This window comes from Budorcas taxicolor, chromosome 2 (genome assembly GCF_023091745.1).
Source record: "Budorcas taxicolor isolate Tak-1 chromosome 2, Takin1.1, whole genome shotgun sequence".
NCBI lineage: Eukaryota > Metazoa > Chordata > Mammalia > Artiodactyla > Bovidae > Budorcas > Budorcas taxicolor.
This window is the reverse complement of record NC_068911.1, coordinates 21,174,024-21,191,844: the sequence shown is the minus strand read 5'-3', so window position 1 is coordinate 21,191,844 and position 17,821 is coordinate 21,174,024. Positions and strand designations below refer to the sequence as shown.

Sequence of the window (17,821 nt, the reverse complement as noted above, 5' to 3'; positions counted from 1 at the left end):
GTCAGTGAGGGTCAAATGAATTAATTATATATAAAGTTCTTAGAGGGCTTCCCTGGTGGTAAATAAACCGCCTGCCAATGCAGGAGACATAAAAGATGGGGGTTCGATCCCTAAGTCGGGAAGATCCCCTGGAGGAGGGCATGACAGCCCACTCCAGGATTCTTGCCTGGAGCGTCCCATGGACAGAGAAGCCTGGTGGGCTACAGTCATGGGGTGGCACAGAGTCGGACACGACTGAAGCGACCTAGCCCACATGCACAAAGCTCTCAGAACAGTGTCTGGCATATGTTAGCTCTTACTATAATGATGGTCATGGTGATGCTGATGGTTATCTCTCACTGGAATCTAGAGAGCCCTTGGGGTGGGGTCAGCATCTACTGTTGGACACTCCCCCCCGGGACAGCACATGGCACATCAGAGCGCTTTAATAGCTGCTGACAGAGTGGTGTCCCAGTGATGTTCTTGGTGACAGGGTCATCAGTTGGTGTGCACAGGACTTGTCTTCTTCAGTCAGGTTCCTTGCCTCTATGGATCTATTGGTTTAGGATCCATGTTTCTAGTGCCCAGAGTTAGAGTCATTAGGATCAGACCCTACACGGGCTTGTGCTGTCCAGAGTCCCAGGTGCTGATGGTGGGTGGCCTGGCAGACAGTCGCTTCAGCATCCTGCATGTCCTTCTACCTAAGAGCTCTTTCTGCTCTTCTGAAAGGCAGGCGTGGGGGTGCCCAGGGCTTCTGTGGCAGAGGAAGCTGTCAGGAAGCCGGCATGGTGCTGTGAGTCTAGGAATCAAGCTGACAGCATCTTTTAAGTTAAGTAGCCTCAGTAACCTCATGTCCTGGTCTGGCATTTGGGTGACCTGCACACAGCAGGGAGCGGGGTACCCCTCCTTTTGTTGGCTGATGGTGCTGTGGGGGGAGAAGAGGAAGCTAGGGGAGAGGCTGGGTGTGCATGTTTTGTGGTTGATGGAGGATTTATTTATAAAGCAAGGGTGTGATCTGTGGCAGTGTCTGGTCCCTGAAAGGCTACTGTACACTTTGAGCAGTGAATTCACAGGAAGAGGCAGGGCAGAGTTGTGTGAACAGCCCAGAAGGCAGAGTGTAAGAACTCGAAAGGCCCTTGGGGAATACCCAGCTAAACTCCCTTGTTTTTTCAAGGGGGAACTGAGACCAGAGCATGGAAGTGACTTGGCCAAGATCATAAGTGTAGTCTTTATTTTAAGTTGACATCAATCAAGTGCACACTGTCTGCCGGTCACTGTGCTAATAAGCACAGTATAATAATGATTTCATGAATGCTCACAAATCTAAAAGCTGAAACATTTGTTTATTTATTATATTCCACCCACATAGAGTGTTTACTAATTGCCAGGCACTGTGCTGAGCTTTTTACAAAAATTAACTCAATAGCATCTCATGATCCGGTGAACATTTAATGCTATTATTATTGTTTCTACTTTAAAAATGAGGTGGGACTTCCCTGATGGTCCAGTGGCTAGGACTCTGCACTCCCAGTGCAGGGGGCCCGGGTTCTATCCCAGGTCAGGGAACTAGATCCCACATTCCCCGACTAAGAGTTCTCATGCCACAAAGATCCTGCATGCGCAACGAAGATCGAAGACCTCACGTGCCACAATTAGGACCCAGCACAGCCAAATAAATAAATACCTGTTAGAAAATGAGGAGGTGGAAGCACAGCAATGTTAGGCAATCTGCCCCAAGTCGCACGAGAAGTCGTTAAGTCTGGGATTCAGCCCAGGAAGCCCAGCCTCGCGGTGTGTGCCATCCTGCTGTAGTGCCTCCCCATTTGACAGGTGAGAAACTTAGGCTCATGTAGCTTGAGGAACTTGCTCAAGCCTACATGCCTGGGAAGTAACAGAGCTGGCACAGAATTCAGACCATCTACCTTGAGAATCTGGCTCACGAGATCTCTACTAAGTCCTCTCTTATGGGGGCTGGGGTCTCACAGCTGAGGGATTTGAGTTGAAGACAGGGGATGGGGGCTGAGGCAGAGCTTGGGGCCAGGCAGGGGGCAGAGGAGTGGGTCAGCCCGGTCTGCCTGTGTTGAAGCAGGATGCCTGCAGCTGAATAGTACCCCCCAGGGGGTGCAGAGCCCTGTCAAGTGCCCCAGGTCCAGGTTCCACCCCCTGTCCTTCAGATGTTAGCTCGGACTGCACCTCCTCGGGGAAGCCTCCCAGATCTGATGCCGGAATCCCTCACTGTAAACTCTTTAAGCACCCTGAGCTCCTCTTGCACGGCACTCAGAAGTGTGCACTGGTTTGCACCTTTTTACTGTCAGCTAGGCTGGCAGCCCGTCAGGGCAGACCCTGTGTGTGATTTTGTTCATCCAGCTTCTGACACATACCAGGCGCTCAACAAATACTTAGTGAATAAGCGGATCATTCCCACGTGGCACTTGTAGTAAAGAACCTGCCTACCAATGCAGGAGACATAAGAGACGCGAGTTTGACTCCTAGGTCAGGAAGATCCCCTGGAGAAGGAAATGGTAACCCACTCCAGTATTCTTGCCTGGAACATCCCATGGACAGAGGAGCCTGGTGAGCTACAGTCCATGGGATCCCAAATCTGACACGACTGAGCATGCACACTCACACATGGACTTCCCTGGTGGTCTAGTGGCTAAGGCTCTGTGCTCATAATGCAGAAGGCCCAGGTTCGATCCCTGGTCAGGGAACTAGGTCCCACATGCCTCAACCAAGAGTTCGCATGCCGCAACTAAAGATTCCACGTGCTGCAGGCTAAGACCCAACACAGCCAAATAAATAACAGAAAAATAAATATTAAAGCACACACACACACACACAAACACATTTGTGGTTTTAGATGTTGAAAGAAAGATCACCAAAATTTAAAAGGCAAGTGAAAAACTGGGAAAATATTTACTGTGTATATCATAGGTGAGTGGGTAATGTTCTTTAAGTTGTATAGGAAGCTTGTTAAAAATCATTTAGAAAGAAGCAAACTTGAATTTAAACATAGACAAAGGCTGTGGACAGAAAATGAATGATAACAGTGAACATTTAAAAATATTTCCTTCTACCAGTGACTATTAGGCAGTTTTCAGGCAGTAATGCATTGAGCTCTCCCATCAACTTAGGCAGTAATTATTATTATTATCCAATTTTTAAATGTAGAAACTAAAACTTGAAAGGGTTAAATAATTTGCCCTGTAGTCCGGAAGCTAATAACTGCAAGAGCTGTGTCTTAAATTTGAATGTGGCTATTAATTAACCCCTAATGTTGACACTGACTCCAGTGCAGATTGTAACCCAGGAAATCATATTTAAAATCCTACTGAAGTTGACACAGTGGAAGCTTGTCTTTAAATGGAACAATTACTTATTTGCCCAAGGGGCGGGGGTCGTAGCAGCCGTGGGTATCACACCCTCCCGCAGGCACCAGAGCATCCACACAGCTCATCAGCACTATTCACTCTGCTCTCCGGGAACACAATGAAAGATCTTCACCAAATTACAGTGTCCCCCTTTCAACTGTGTAATTACAGCTTCTAACATTCTACGCATTTCATGTGCACAAAATCTCAGTCCACATCGTGCTAATTAAGGTTTCCCTGCCTCTTTGTCTCTCGGGAATTCTCGGCATTTTGTTTGCAGTTTGGGACATGGCGATGCTGTTGGGTTACCCAGCCGGCTGGTACGTGCTGTGGGAGTTTCGTGGTATCCAGATAAACACGAAAATATTCTACTGTCATCAAAACTCTACAGAGCTATATAAGGGAAAGTCATATTCCTTTCTACTTTGTTCCCTCCTGCCTTCCTAAAGAAACACTTTTTTATTGACTTCTCTTGCAGCCTCTCCTTCTAGCATTTGTTTTTGCAGGCCTGAGTAATTTAAAATACACTTTCGTATCCTACCTTGCTTTCTCAACCCAGAGGTTGCCTGCAGCATAGTTCTGCACCTTGGGTTCTTCTTTTTATTTTTTCTTTTTCGACTTCACTTAAAAATATACCCTTAAGATTTTTTCCACTTTAGTGCAGAAAGCTTCATTTTCATACCTGAATGGTAGTCCATTGTGTAACTGCAGTAAGATTTTTTGAGTGACTCCATCCCTGTGACATTTGGCTCATTTAAAATCTTTCACTATTATGAATGATGCTGCAGTGAACAACCGTGTGTTATAAAATTTCCTGTGTATGTGGGTTTATCTCCAGGATCAATTCCCAGAAGTGGGACGGCTGGGTCAAAATGGGAGAAGCATTTGGACTTTTGATATACATGCCCATTTGCCCCCACAGGGTAATGCCGTTCAGCCTACTCACCGCACGTAGGTATGTCTGTTTCCACAGCTTGTTAATGCAGTCCGGTGGGATGAACATCTTAAAGTTTCATTGTGAGGGTTGCCTATTTCATTTTTAAGGTGTGTTAGAAAAAAACATAATATGCACACCAATTCCACAAGTTCACACTCCTAGTTTTACTTTAAAATAGGTTAAAATAGGTAAAAGTGGCATGCTGAGTGAAAAAACAGCACCAAGTATTAATAAATAATTTTATAGGTAGAATGTGGACATGCAAAAATACGACAGCTCAAGACTGAAGTTTGGGAGGTGTTACCATGATTATCTTTGCTCGTTGGAATAATACACTCCAGAGCCTGTTCCTTCGTGCAAGGCGCTGTGCTGGGGCTTTAGCCGTCACATCCAGTCGATGAGGTGGGTACTGTGTTTATCTGCGCTTTATGGACAAGGAAGCAGAGACACAGTGCTTAAGTCACTTGCCTGAGGCCTCACAGTTAACTCCAGAACCCAGGCTTGCAAGCTTCCTTTTGTTCTGACGCTATTTCCAGCTGGGGTCTCCAGGTTCGCCTTGCCTGTCTACCTCCTGGGAAACATAGCTTCGAGGCTTTTGTGGCCTGTAAAGGGCCAGGGACGACACAGTCTGAATTTATAGGCTGCCCTGACTTTCTCCTCTGACTGATGCTGTGGTGTGTGCGTTCATGACCTTTGTGTCTCAACGCAGCTTCCGCATTCCTGCAGCTTTGCCTCAGCTCAGCCAAATTTCAGCCCACCTGTGTACAAAGCCATACAGCCCATTCAGACTGAGAGAGGCTATTTTAGGTTGTGATTTAGAGATTTAAAGTTCTTTTTCCCCCCTGAGCTGTGTTTCCTTCATCCTTAGCTGCATGAGCCTGGAGTCAGGTGATGAACGGAAGATGCTGAGCTGGGATGGGCCTGTCCTTTGGTCCTGGGGAGTAGGTGTTCACAGTGAAGACTCTGGTTTGAGGGTTGAGGGGGTAGTTCCGAGTGACCTGATGGTGGCTAGTGCCGCATTTGTGTGGGATGAAGGATGTCATCATCTGTGACCTCCTATTGGGTGGGAGGCCCTCTGGGAAGGCTAAGGAGCAGCCAGGTGACACTCAGGTGTCCCCACTCTGTTACCTGGATATTTGGAACCTGACAAACTTGACTGCAGTCCTGTCTCTTCTTCTTTCTTGCTTTGTGACCTTGGATAAGTTACTTCTCTAAGCCTCAGTTTGGTCATCTGGAATACCAGGATAATAACTTCTATGTCATTGGCCTTTATGAGGGTTTAATGATATGATATCCAGGTGGTGCTAGTGGTAAAGAACCTGCCTACCGGTGTAGGAGACATAAAAGACACGGGTTTGATCCCTGGGTCAGGAAGATCCCCTGGAGAAAGAAGTGGCAACTGACTCCAGTATTCTTGCTTGGGACAATGGACAGAGGAGCCTGGTGGGCTGCAGTCCATGGGGTCACAAAGAGTCAGACAGGACTTAGCTACTAAACAACAACAACAACAACAATAATGATGTGATGTGGAACCCTTAGCACAGTGCTTGGCAGAGTGCTGAATTCATGGGGGCAGTGAGTCACAGTAGTTGATAATCATTTTATTCTTGTTATTTGACAATGGCTTGCATCAGGATCAGATGTGGAAGAAAACTTGGAAATCCAAGTGTGCCTAGTATGAAGCATGATAGAGCTCAATGCCAGAAACAGTGGGTAGAGGCATCATGCCAGGATCCTGTGAGAACCTGATTTCTTAGGGGTGGGAGAGATGACCAGGGACACTTGAGGTCAAGCGGTGATGCTGGGGGAGGGATACAAAAATTTCAAGCCCATTTCTGAAAGCTCTTGGCACTGAGCTGGATGAACTCATCATTCAGGAGTATGAGGTTATGTCCACATGTGGTTGGACCCCAGCCAGTGACTCCTAGGAAGAGAGGACCCCAGTCAGTGGACTCCTAGGAAGAGAGGACCCCAGTCAGTGGACTCCTAGGAAGAGAGGACCCCAGTCAGTAGACTCCTAGGGAGAGAGGATGGGGAGTCTGGCAAAAGTCACAAACCCAAATTCCTACAGGGGCCAGGTGGGGAAGGGAAGAGAGTGAAGCAGGCAAGGCTTGAGACAATAGAGAATGATGGGAACTGTGGGGAACTAGAAGGCTTATCCTTTATCTAAAGGGTGCCATCGCTGTTCCGCCCAGAGGAACATGTGTCCAGTGTTGCCCCAACTTGTGAGTTTTCAAAAGGAACCAGGAATCTACATTTTTTTCCTGACATTTCAGGATTTTAAAAATATTTTTAAGATGCTCCATATGGGCCAAATACAGCTTGTTTGTAAACTTGGTGTGGCCTTTGGCATCCAGATGGTAACCTCTGAACATGAAGAAGGACCTGGGCCAGGAATGGGGTTGGGCTACAGGTGCACTGGAGGGGGTCCAGCCTTGTGGGCTGGGCTGGGGAAGCCGACTGTAGAACAAGGTGGGGGAGGGATGGAGGCAGGGCTGGGCATTGCATCTTTGATTGGGATCCAGACAGACCTGGGGGGAGGGTTCTGACTTAGAGGCTACGTGGATCCCTGACCTCATCCTGGTCAATACCCACAGCCTCAGAGGCTGGGAAAGGAATGCACTTCGGCTAAAGGCAGGGCTGCCATTTAACCTGTATCCACCTACACGACTGGACCAGTGGTGAAAATGATGACGTATTTACCTGCTGGTTGGTGAATAGCCGCTGGGCCCTCGGAACCTTCCCCTCCCACCTTCCACCCATCCACTTATTTCCCTGGCAGCTCCTCCCCACCCTGCCTTGCCCATGATCTGGCAAATAAAGGGTTAACTCGCAGTGTAGCTAGGCCCTGCAGTCCATTCTGATCAGTCAGTGGGCAGTATGCGCAGTACTTGAGCCAAAGTGATTGTAAATATCTTGACAATTATTCCACCCCCTCCTCTCCTCCCAGTGCAGGTAGCAGATGCCTGTTTAGGTTGGCTTAAGTACGAAGGATAAATTTTAGAGGACACAGGAGAGTCAGATGGAACTGGAGGGCAGAATGCCAGGCCCCTAGGAGACTGCAACCAGGAGCTCCATCCCTGGGGTCATGAAGCCTTTGTTCCTTTCTCCTTGGAGCCTGCTGTCAGTAATCACAACCTCAGCCCTAGGGCTCCATGTGTCCTGACTGCCTGGCCTCGCCTGGCCTCTGACACTTGAGCCGAGCATCCACCTCTCCACCGGTCACCTGTGTCTGGTTTTGGGGGCGGGTCATCTCCACGTGCAGACCTGCGCCTTGGGCCTGGGCAGACATAGACAGGCACCCTGAATGATTCTCCTTGAAGGTCCTAAGGTCCCCAGCTGTGGGCGTGTGGCTTTGTTCCAAGCTCTCCCAAGTGGAAGGAGGGAAGGGACCAGAAATCAATCAGGAGATGACCTGGTTTTCTGGGTCATCTGAGAGATGAGAGCGGGTGTCAGGGGTGGGAGTGGGGATGGGTGGAGTTGGTATTTACAGGCCTTAGCCCTCCTGAAAGAGGAGGCAAGGGAATGAGAGTGGAGGAGCCTCCACCAGCCTCTAAATAAACCACAGAGAAACAGATTTTCCTCTGCCTCTGGCCTGAGTGGCCTTTCCTTCTCCTGTCTGGTGTAATTCATCTTGCACAGGACTGTCCAGGTCATGTGCACCGTCTAGGGCCTCTCTGGGCTTCATAGCGATGACTGTGGCCCACTGCTGCCGTCACGGCTCACTGACCTCTCACTATATGCCACCTACTCTGTGACATGCAGTGCTGGCAGTGGCTGGGGAGCCCTGGGCAAGTCACTACACCTCTCTGTCCCTCGGTCTCCTCATCTGTAAAATGGGAGTAGTAAGCAGTACAAACTTCATAGAGGTGTTATGAGGATTAAATGAGTTAATGTCTGATAACTCCCTGCAAGTGGCTCCTGGCATGAATTAAACACTCACTATATGTTAACTCTCACTCATTAAATATTTATCAAGCACCGTCTGTATGCCAAGTACAATATATGCTTTGGGATATCATGGAGAGCACAATTCCCTCATGTTGCATGCAGCTAAACATGAGAGAGATTCAGTTAAACACACAGCTACAACACAGTGGTATAAATACTGTGATGGGAAAGATAGGGGTGAGTGTTAGACATTCAGTCATGTCTGACTCTTTGCAGCCCCATGGACTGTAGCCCGCTGGGCTCCTCTGTCCATGGAATTCTCCAGGCAAGAATACTGGAGTAGAGTTGCTGTGGCCTCGTCCAGGGGATCCTCCCAACCCAGGGATCAAACCTGGATCTCCCACTGTAGGCAGATTCTTTACCATCTGAGCCACCTGGGAAGCCGAAAGAGGTGAAGTGAAGTGAAATCGCTCAGTCATGTCAAACTCTTTGTGACCCCATGGACAGTAACCTGCAGCAGGCTCCTCCATCCATAGGATTTTCTAGGCAAGAGTACTGGAGTGGGTTGCCATTTCCTTCTGGCAATTATTTCCTTTTGCTTTCTCTCTGCCATTAGAACATAAGTTCCACCAGAGGAGGCACTGACTCCTTTGCTCACAGTTGGAGCCTCAATGCCTGGGAAGAACCTTGCACTCAGAAAACATTCACTGGGTGAATGAACAAAGGAAAGCAGAAAGGAAGTGCTATTTTAGCTGGACCTGAAGGATGAGGCATTAATGTAGTTGGGGGTTGCAGAGGAAAGAGCGAATACCCTGCTGTATCCCCACTTTGGATCCAGGCAGACATGGGGAGAGTCCCAGCCCTCCAGGGGCCGTTCGGTTGACCTTGGAGAAGGTCCTTCTCTCTAGACTGGCTCCTTTCATCACCACTGAAATGAGCATGAGTAACACCTTCCACGTGGCTGTCACTGGGCATATGGACAGCTCGCAATCACAGTGTTTTCTTCTTCCTTCTCTTTCTTTGTACATCTTGGCACCTGCTGCGGAAGAGACTTGCTAAGATGGAGAGGGTTTTTTTTTTTTTTAATTTTTAATTGGAGGGTAATTGCTTTTCAATGTTGTGTTGGTTTCTGCTGTACTGCAGTGCAAATCAATCACAACGATATCTCCTCCCGCTTGAGGCTCCCTCCCACCCCCATCTCACCCCTCTAGGTCATCACAGAGCACCAATCTGGGCTCCCTGTTATATAGCAGCTTTCCACTAATTATCTGTTTTACTGATAGTGATGCTGGGAGCTTGGCGTCTGTGCACCAGTGCTGGATTGAACCTTGGAGACAGGGTTTTGGGTGAAGTAGAAAAGTATAGCTTCATTTCTTTGTAAGGGCAAAGCAGGTTCCTGCCCTTGAATCTGTGTGTCCCAACCCAGGACAGTTTGGTGAGGAGTTTTACAGCGATGGCTCAAGGATGGAGTTGCTGATAGGATTAGGGTATGCAGGGCCTGCACTCCTTTAATCTGATTAGAGGTAATCTTGAACCAGGACCCTGCCTGAAGGCTGCACTGTGGTTTCTGCTCTTCCCCTCGACAGTGTCTGGTTAGGAATGCTTGAGTCCTTCTCCCTGAGATTCCCCAGTAAGATATATGCATGGAGGAAAGTGCAGTCCCAGCAAAGAGCAACTTTATTCTTAGTGGAGTTTTGCCTCAGATCTCCAAGGAGAGCTCATGAGGCCCTTGGGGACTCCTTTCTTTCTATTGAGGTAGCCCTCAGTCAGTCAGTTTAGTCACTCAGTCGTGTCCGACTCTGCGATCCCAAGAATCACAGCACGCCAGGCCTCCCTGTCCATCACCGACTCCTGGAGTCCATCCAAACTCATGTGCATCAAGTCGGTGATGCCATCCAGCCATCATCCTGTGTCATCCCCTTCTCCTCCTGCCCCTAATCCCTCCCAGCATCAGGGTCTTTTCCTATGAGTCAACTCTTTGCATGAAGTGGCCAAAGTATTGGAGTTTCAGCTTCAGCATCAGTCCTTCCAATGAACACCCAGGACTGGTCTCCTTTAGGATGGACTGGTTGGATATCCTTGCAGTCCAAGGGACTCGCAAGAGTCTTCTCCAGCACCGCAGTTGAAGCAGTTAAAATATCCTCAAAGCTAATTCTTGGCTCCTATAAGGTCAACATATCAGGGAACCCAGAGGGGAGCACAGGAACCAAGAGGAGAGAGAGGACTTGCCCTAGGACTTGTAGTGGAGATGGTCCAGGCCCTTCTTAGGGTGAGACCATGGGACCAGGTGCGCGTGGCTTCAGGGCCTATGAAAGCTCCACCCACTGAGGCTGGGCCAGTCAGCGTCCTGGAATTTGACCAACCGGACGGGCTCTCATCTTCCTTAGAGGCCCCTGTGGCACAGTGGTAAAGAACTCGACTGCCAGTGCAGGAGACCATGGGGACTCGGGTTCGATCCCTGGATCCGGAAGAGCCCCTGGAGTAGGAAATGGCAACTTGCTCCAGTATTCTTGCCTGGAAAATTCCATAGACAGAGGAGCCTGGCTGGCGACAGTCTATGGAGTTGCAGAGTTGAGCCAGCGAGGGGAGTGAGAGAAGCCTTGAGCTCCCCCTTCAGGCCAATGCGGGTCATGAACAGGTGGGTTTGAGGTGCTCTTTTCTCACCTTTTAAGGTGGATTCACATGGGGCGGGCAGTGGGAAGCATTTTACGGCACAGAGCACTGGGACTGTTTCCAGGAACCTGATGTATTGTTTTTCTTTTTCTTTTTTTTTGTCTCGTTGCCCAAGGATGGAAACGTGGCTGGTTAAGCCATCAACAGGGAGCCTGTAGTTTTTGTTTTTTTTTTTTTGCTTTCAGGCCCTGATGTTGTTACTGGGGCAGTAGCTCAGTCCTCGAGCAGGAGAGGTGGCAGCTGGGGTCCTTCTGAATCCTGGGGCTCTGCAGGTCCCACAGCCAGAGCAGAGCTGACCCTGCCTCTTAACCTGGGCTGTTCAGGGCTGTGCAAGGGTCACCCCTTCACCTGCTTGACCTGACCACAGAGGCTTGGAAAATCAGGAAAGAAACATTGTAGCTCATTAAGAAGATGCAGGCCAACAAAAGCCTTCAGGGATGGAGGATATTTTAGGCAGACTTGTTGAAATAGAGTTTTCATGCAGCAAAATTCAGTTTTTAAAACATATGTACAGTAAAATTCACATGGTTGATAATATAGCTCATTCCAGTCACCCCATAAAAGTTCCCACATTCTGTCCATTTGTTATCAATTCCTTTTCCTCCTCTGATCCTTCTTAACCACCAATCTGTTTTCTTTCCCCATAGTTAATGCCTTTTCTTTTCTTTTTCTTCAGTTTTGCCTTTTCTAGAATGTCATTTAAACAGAATTAAACAGCGTGTATTTGACATCATTATCTTACCCTAATGCTTCTGAGATTCAGAAAGCTTACCTGCATCAGCAGTTCATTCCTTCCTACTGCTGAGAAGTATTCAATTGTGTGGATACACCACACGTTGTTTATCGATTCACGTGGTAAATGTTGAGTACTTAGCTTGTTTCCAGACTTTGGATATTATAAATAAGGTAATTATAAACGTTCAGGTTTTTCTGTAGATTCATGTATTCATTTCATACCTAGGAGTGGGAATACTGTGTCATATATGATAAGGGGATGTCTACCTTTATAAGAAACTGCCATGCTACTTTCCAAAGTGACTCCAGCATTTTCCATTCCCCCGGTATTGCAGGAGGGTTCCAACTGTGTTCTCTCCACATCAGCACTTCATATTGTCAGTATCAATTTTCTAAAATGTTAGCCACCCTAGAAGGTATAAAGATTATTTTTACATTTTGAAAATAACAGGTTCCTAAGGAGAAATGCTCATTATTTTATAGCACATAAAATAATTTCTACTCATTGTGTCTGTTTCCTTATTTGTTCATTTTCTGTCTCTATTAGAATGTGTTTTGGAAAGGCACTTTCATCAGTAAATATATGTGAATGGATGAATGAATGGATTAGGGAAGAGATGGGTAGCTTATGATGAAGAAAAGTTATGACCAACCTAGATAGCATATTCAAAAGCAGAGACATTGGTTTACCGACTAAGGTCCGTCTAGTCAAGGCTATGGTTTTTCCAGTAGCATGTATGGATGTGAGAGTTGGACTGTGAAGAAGGCTGAGTGCCGAAGAACTGATGCTTTTGAACTGTGATGTTGGAGAAGACTCTTAAGAGTCCCCTGGACTGCAAGGAGATCCAGCCAGTCCATTCTGAAGGAGATCAGCCTTGGGATTTCTTTGGAAGGAACGATGCTAAAGCTGAAACTCCAGTACTTTGGCCACCTCATGCGAAGAGTTGACTCATTGGAAAAGACCCTGATGCTGGGAAGGGTTGTGGGCAGGAGGAGAAGGGGACGACAGAGGATGAGATGGCTGGATGGCATCACTGACTCGATGGACGTGAGTCTGAGTGAACTCCGGGAGTTGGTGATGGACAGGGAGGCCTGGCGTGCTGCTATTCATGGGGTCGCAAAGAGTCGGACACGACTGAGCGACTGAACTGAACTGAACTGAGAATGTCAGATCAGCCTTGGGTTGGAACCTGGGGCCCTTGTCTTCTCTTCTGCAATATACTCTTTCATGGAGGAAGCAACTTGCAGGCTGGGTTGGGAAAGAGAAGACTTTTTTTTTTTTAATGAGAGCATCTCTTGAAGGAGACAGACATCATGTGGAGCCAGAGAGTCATGAAGGGCATGGCATGTTTGGGAGTATGAACCAGTCCTGTGTACAGAAAACGTAGTGTGTGTTGGAGGCATTGTTGGGATCACATGGGAGATGTAACAATAATAATGCAAAAGCTTTCACTGCTTACTTTGTGTCTGGTGGTTAGAAGCTCTCTCCATAGGTTAATTCATTTATTATTCCCAATGGTCCTGTAAACTTACAGCACTATCAGTTTCCTCATTGTCCAGACAAAGGAAATGAAACACAAAGAAATTAAATACCTTGCTCAAAATTGTGCATCTAAGAAGAACCCAGGCAGTTTCTGTTCCCAAGTCTGTACTTTTAACTTCTGCACTGCACTGCCAGGTTAGGAAGGGCACGTTAGTTAGTTAGGGAACCGTGTGAGCCGCTGTAACAAATAACCCCCAAATATAGTGACTTGAATAAGACAGAAGGTAGGTTTTCTCTCAGATGTCTGTCTAAAAGGACAAAGTGCCGGGCCAGTGGGTCCAAGGTGGTCTCTTCCACTTCTCACCATCTTCCAGCCAGTGGGAAGGGAGGAAGGGGCCTGGGAGGCTGTACCGTGCAGGGTGCTAAGTCATTTCAGTTGTGTCTGACTCTTTGTGACCCTATGCACGGTAGCCCACCAGGCTCCTCTGTTAAGGGATTCTCCAGGCAGGAATGCTGGAGTGGGTTGCCATGCCCTCCTCCAGGGGATCTCCGTGACCCAGGGATTGAACCCACATCTCTTACGTCTCCTGCATTGGCAGGTGGGTTCTTTACTGGTAGCGCCAATGGCGAATCCTGGGAGGATGTGTGTGCTTAGTCGTTCAGTCGTGTCTGACTCTGCAACACCATGGACTGCAGCCCACCAGGCTCCTCTGTCATGGGATTCTCCAGGCAAGAATACTGGAGTGGGTTGCCATTTCCTTCTCCAGAGGATCTTCCCAACCCAGGGATTGAACCTAGGCCTCCCACATTGCAGGCAGATTCCTTACCATCTGAGCCACCAGGGAAGCCTGGGAGGATGTACACCTTTCTTTTAAAGGAATGACTGAAACACATACATCCCATTGGTGAGAACTCAATCACATGGACATGCCAAGTTGCAAGGGAGACTGGGAAATGTGGTCTATAGTCGGACAGCCATGTGCTCTGCTGCAACTCAAGGGTTCTCTATTGAAAGGAAGACTGGGTATTGGAGGAAAGCTAGTAGTCCATGCCACAGTCTGCAGAGTATTCACTGGACTTTGAACTCTGTCCTGTAGATGGTGGGAGTGGTGGTTTAGTTGCCAAGTCGTGTCTGACTCTTGTGACCCCATGGACTGTAGCCCATCAGGCTCCTCTGTCCATGGGATTCTCCAGGCAAGAATACTGGAGTGGGTTGCCATTTCCTTCTCCAGGAGATCTTCCAGACCCAGGAAGAGGGAGGTTTCAGGCCTTGGGATTTAGATCATTCAGAAGTTGCTCGGAAGATAAAGGAGAGGTAGACAAGGGGACCCTTCTACCTCACGCATCTGGAGTTTTGTTTGCTATCTCTGCAGTCCTTGCTGCTGGCGGGAGTCAATAGGTTGGGTTCTCCGATGGAGTGCTGCCAGGCACAGTGAGTGTGTGTGCTGGGTGAGAATGGGAGCCATCAGCCATCTTAGTCATTCATTCATTCAGTGACTGTTTATCAAGCATGGTGTTTGGGTACAGTGCTCCTGTGATGGTCCCAGCAGGTATGATGGATGCTGGGGGCCAAGTTCAGTTCTCAGCAAGTTCTCCAATGATGCTGAGTGCAGTGTGAAACCTTGGCATGCCGCACTGACACCGGCCTCTTTTGTTGTTTCTTTGGCCCTCAGGACCCCCGGAGCAAACACAAGTTCAAGATCCACACATACTCCAGCCCCACGTTTTGTGATCACTGCGGGTCACTGCTCTATGGACTTATCCACCAAGGGATGAAATGTGACAGTAAGTACATGCGCCCTCAGAGAGCCTCTGCTGCCCCGGCTGCTTCTTCATGGTTTGGGGCCCAGGTCCGCAGCACATTCTCCCAAGTCCTGGGTGGGCTAGGTACCCCTTGCATGATGCTGAGTAACAATAACCAACAAAAACCATTTATTTAGGGCACAATTCTTCAAGGCTGTCCTTTGGGCCTGGATTGGCCTTGCTCATACCTGGGTGGTGGGTTAGCAAGTTGGTGCTGACGCAGGACCCTGAACTTGGGCACGCAGGTTCCAGGGGCATCTCCATCCTTCCGCCATCCTTCTCTCCCCACAACTCGTTTACAGTTTTTTTAATCTGCCTGCTGCCTCCTGGAGGTTGGGTGGGCTGAGAAGGGATGCCGTGCCCCCAGCTCCTGTGGAATCTTCCTGAAATGCCCCGTGGGGTGACCCAGCCTCTCCTGACTTCTCAGATTGGAATGAGGGATGCCTAGTGAATACGGGACTCCAGGCACGGCCTGGAGCAGCCGTGGGGCTTAGGAAACCAGCCACCCATTGGAAAAAGCACAGGAGCACTCCAGGAGTGTGGACAGGGAGCCAGTACTTATCACATCACACATGAGACTTCAGCCAGTCAGATTCAGTTTGCATATTCCATTCATCTTGCCCTGGGTCTTAAGTTTTTTTCTTGCAGTTAGTTATGGTGGATACTGTGGGGGCTCAGCTCAGGTTCCAAGATGATGCCCCTCCCAGGGCTGGTTCATGACCACAGACTGGCAGATGCAGGGGCAAAGGCCTGGCCCTCTTGTGTCAGTCTGGGACAACACTGAAGGGTCATCTGAGCCCCCGAGTCCCTCCTCTTGTCAGCCTTGGGGCATCATCATGGGCCAGAGGCCCTCACTGTAAATCTGCTCACACCTCCCATTCTCAGACTCTTTCCAGGGAACCCAACCTATCATCAATATTTAAAAATCTGGAGAGGTCAGGATTCCTGCTTAATCCTGAAAAATGGGAAAATCTTGGCAACTTTGGGCGGGCAGCCTGCAGGGCTGTGGCCTCAGTGGGAGCTGCTGTGTTCTCTGGTTGGCCAAGACCACCACATCCGCACCTTCCCTCACTATGTTAGACACCCCCTTGTCACTGGAGTTGGTGACTCTGCCTTCAGAGCCCTTGCGGGTGTGCCAGGTACCTCAGCCTTCCGGGAAGGACAGACGCCTTCCGCCTCCTCTGTCCATGAGGGTCTGGGGTGTCGGGGTTTTGGAGCGGGGGAGTTGGAGAAGCAAGCCCTTCGGGTGAGACCCGGGCAGGGCAGACTGGTCTCCCCCCGCCTCGGAGGGAAGGAGGGGAACCGGAGGGGTCCAGCCTGGACCAGCCTGAGCCTCGCGCCCTGCCTCTGTCCCCGCAGCCTGCATGATGAACGTCCACAAGCGCTGCGTGATGAACGTCCCCAGCCTCTGCGGCACGGACCACACGGAGCGCCGCGGCCGCATCTACATCCAAGCCCACATCGAGAGGGAGGTCCTCATTGTTGTCGGTAGGTGGCGCTGGGGCTCCCGCGCCGGCTCCGCTGGACCCGGACGCGGCTGGAGCGCTGAGTCAGGGGAGCGAGGGATGGGCGGCGCGGGGGCGCGGCGGGAGGTGCGGCGATGCTACCTTCCTCCTCGGCCCTTGCACCCACCCCTTTCCAGCCTCTCCCCGCCGTAGGCATCCTTAGAAACTGCACCCCGGGGGGCGAGGCTCTCAGCACCTCCTGTGCGCTGGAGCTCAGAGCTGGAGCCGCCGCGGGAGTACGTTGGTTTTCTCCAAGACCTCAGAGGTGTTGCCACCAGCCAGTAGAGGAGACAAGATGCGGAACACCTTAATTTTATGGCAGGCTCTGGCCGGTGGACTAAACCTACTCTGAAGCCAGACACTGTACTTTGAAATGGTTTTCATCCTAATAACGGTGAAAAGTAATTCCAATTTAGATTATTTCTGTTGCCTTCTTAATTTTCATTTATTTCTGCCCTGCAGATCTATTATTTCCAGATTTTTGTATAACATAACGATGGGCAGTGCAACTGGTTTATCTCTTCCATGGGGAAAAATAAAGGTTTCCAACTTCCTTATTGTTCCCCACCCCCTTTCGCTCCCCCTTCCCCCCCCCGCCTCACTCTTCCACTCCGTATCTTTGGAGCGTGCAGTTCTGTTTCCTTTATTACCATAGCAGAGAACGGATGCTTGGTTCTTCCCCGAACTTTTCCAGTGGGAAAATAGAGTCTTGCTGATAAACACCCAGTTTGGGAGAGTGTTACATCCTGGGGAAGAGAAGAGATGCGGTGTTTATCCCTGGGGCTTTCTGCCTATTTGCAGTGTTTCTTTCTTAAACCTGATGGTTATCACTCTGGTCCTGTTCTGTTATTCTCCTTACGTTTTGCAATTCTGAAATACTTCATGCTACAATATAAGAAAGAAGGATAATAGAGCCTGCTGAAGAGGTGCAGCGTGGTGTCTGACCCTCCTAATGGAGCATTCAGAAAATACGTGGATCAGACCCATACAGCTCAAACAGAATGAAAATGCAGCTGGCTGGTTGGGTAACTTAGCCATGTGTGTTACGTGGGTGTGCTAAGTTGCTTCAGTTGTGTCTGACTCTGCAACCCCATGGACTGTCGCCAGCCAGGCTCCTCTGTCCATGGGATTTCTCAGGCAAGCATACTGGAGTGGGTTGCATGCCCTTCACCAGGGTATCTTCCTGACCCAGGGATTGAACCTGCGTCTCCTGGGCCTGCTGTATTGCAGGCAGATTCTTTACCTCTGAGCCACTGGAGAAGCCCAACCTAGCCATAAAGCTGTGATAAATTCAATACTGAACTGGGCCAGAATGGGACTGAAACTTTGAAGGAACTGTCTCCCCAAGGCTTGTGTCAAACTTCTTAAACTTCATCACTAATTAATTTATACAAGGTTTTATGGCTTAGTATCTTAGGAGACTGTTCATAGAAGGGATTGATTT

At 49.0% G+C, this 17,821-nt stretch overlaps 1 protein-coding gene and 1 non-coding gene across 2 annotated transcripts in view; both read left to right on the top strand.

The window, feature by feature from the left end:
* PRKCB (protein kinase C beta) overlaps positions 1 to 17,821 on the top strand; it is a 381,711-nt gene that overhangs the window by 179,736 nt on the left and 184,154 nt on the right. The window contains exons 4-5 of the mRNA XM_052659473.1: positions 14,743 to 14,854; positions 16,232 to 16,360. Coding sequence (XP_052515433.1) covers positions 14,743 to 14,854; positions 16,232 to 16,360 — 241 coding nt within the window. The remainder of the gene's footprint in view (positions 1 to 14,742; positions 14,855 to 16,231; positions 16,361 to 17,821) is intronic.
* TRNAM-CAU (transfer RNA methionine (anticodon CAU)) lies at positions 2,618 to 2,690 on the top strand. The gene has a single exon. It is a non-coding gene; the product is annotated as a tRNA-Met (tRNA).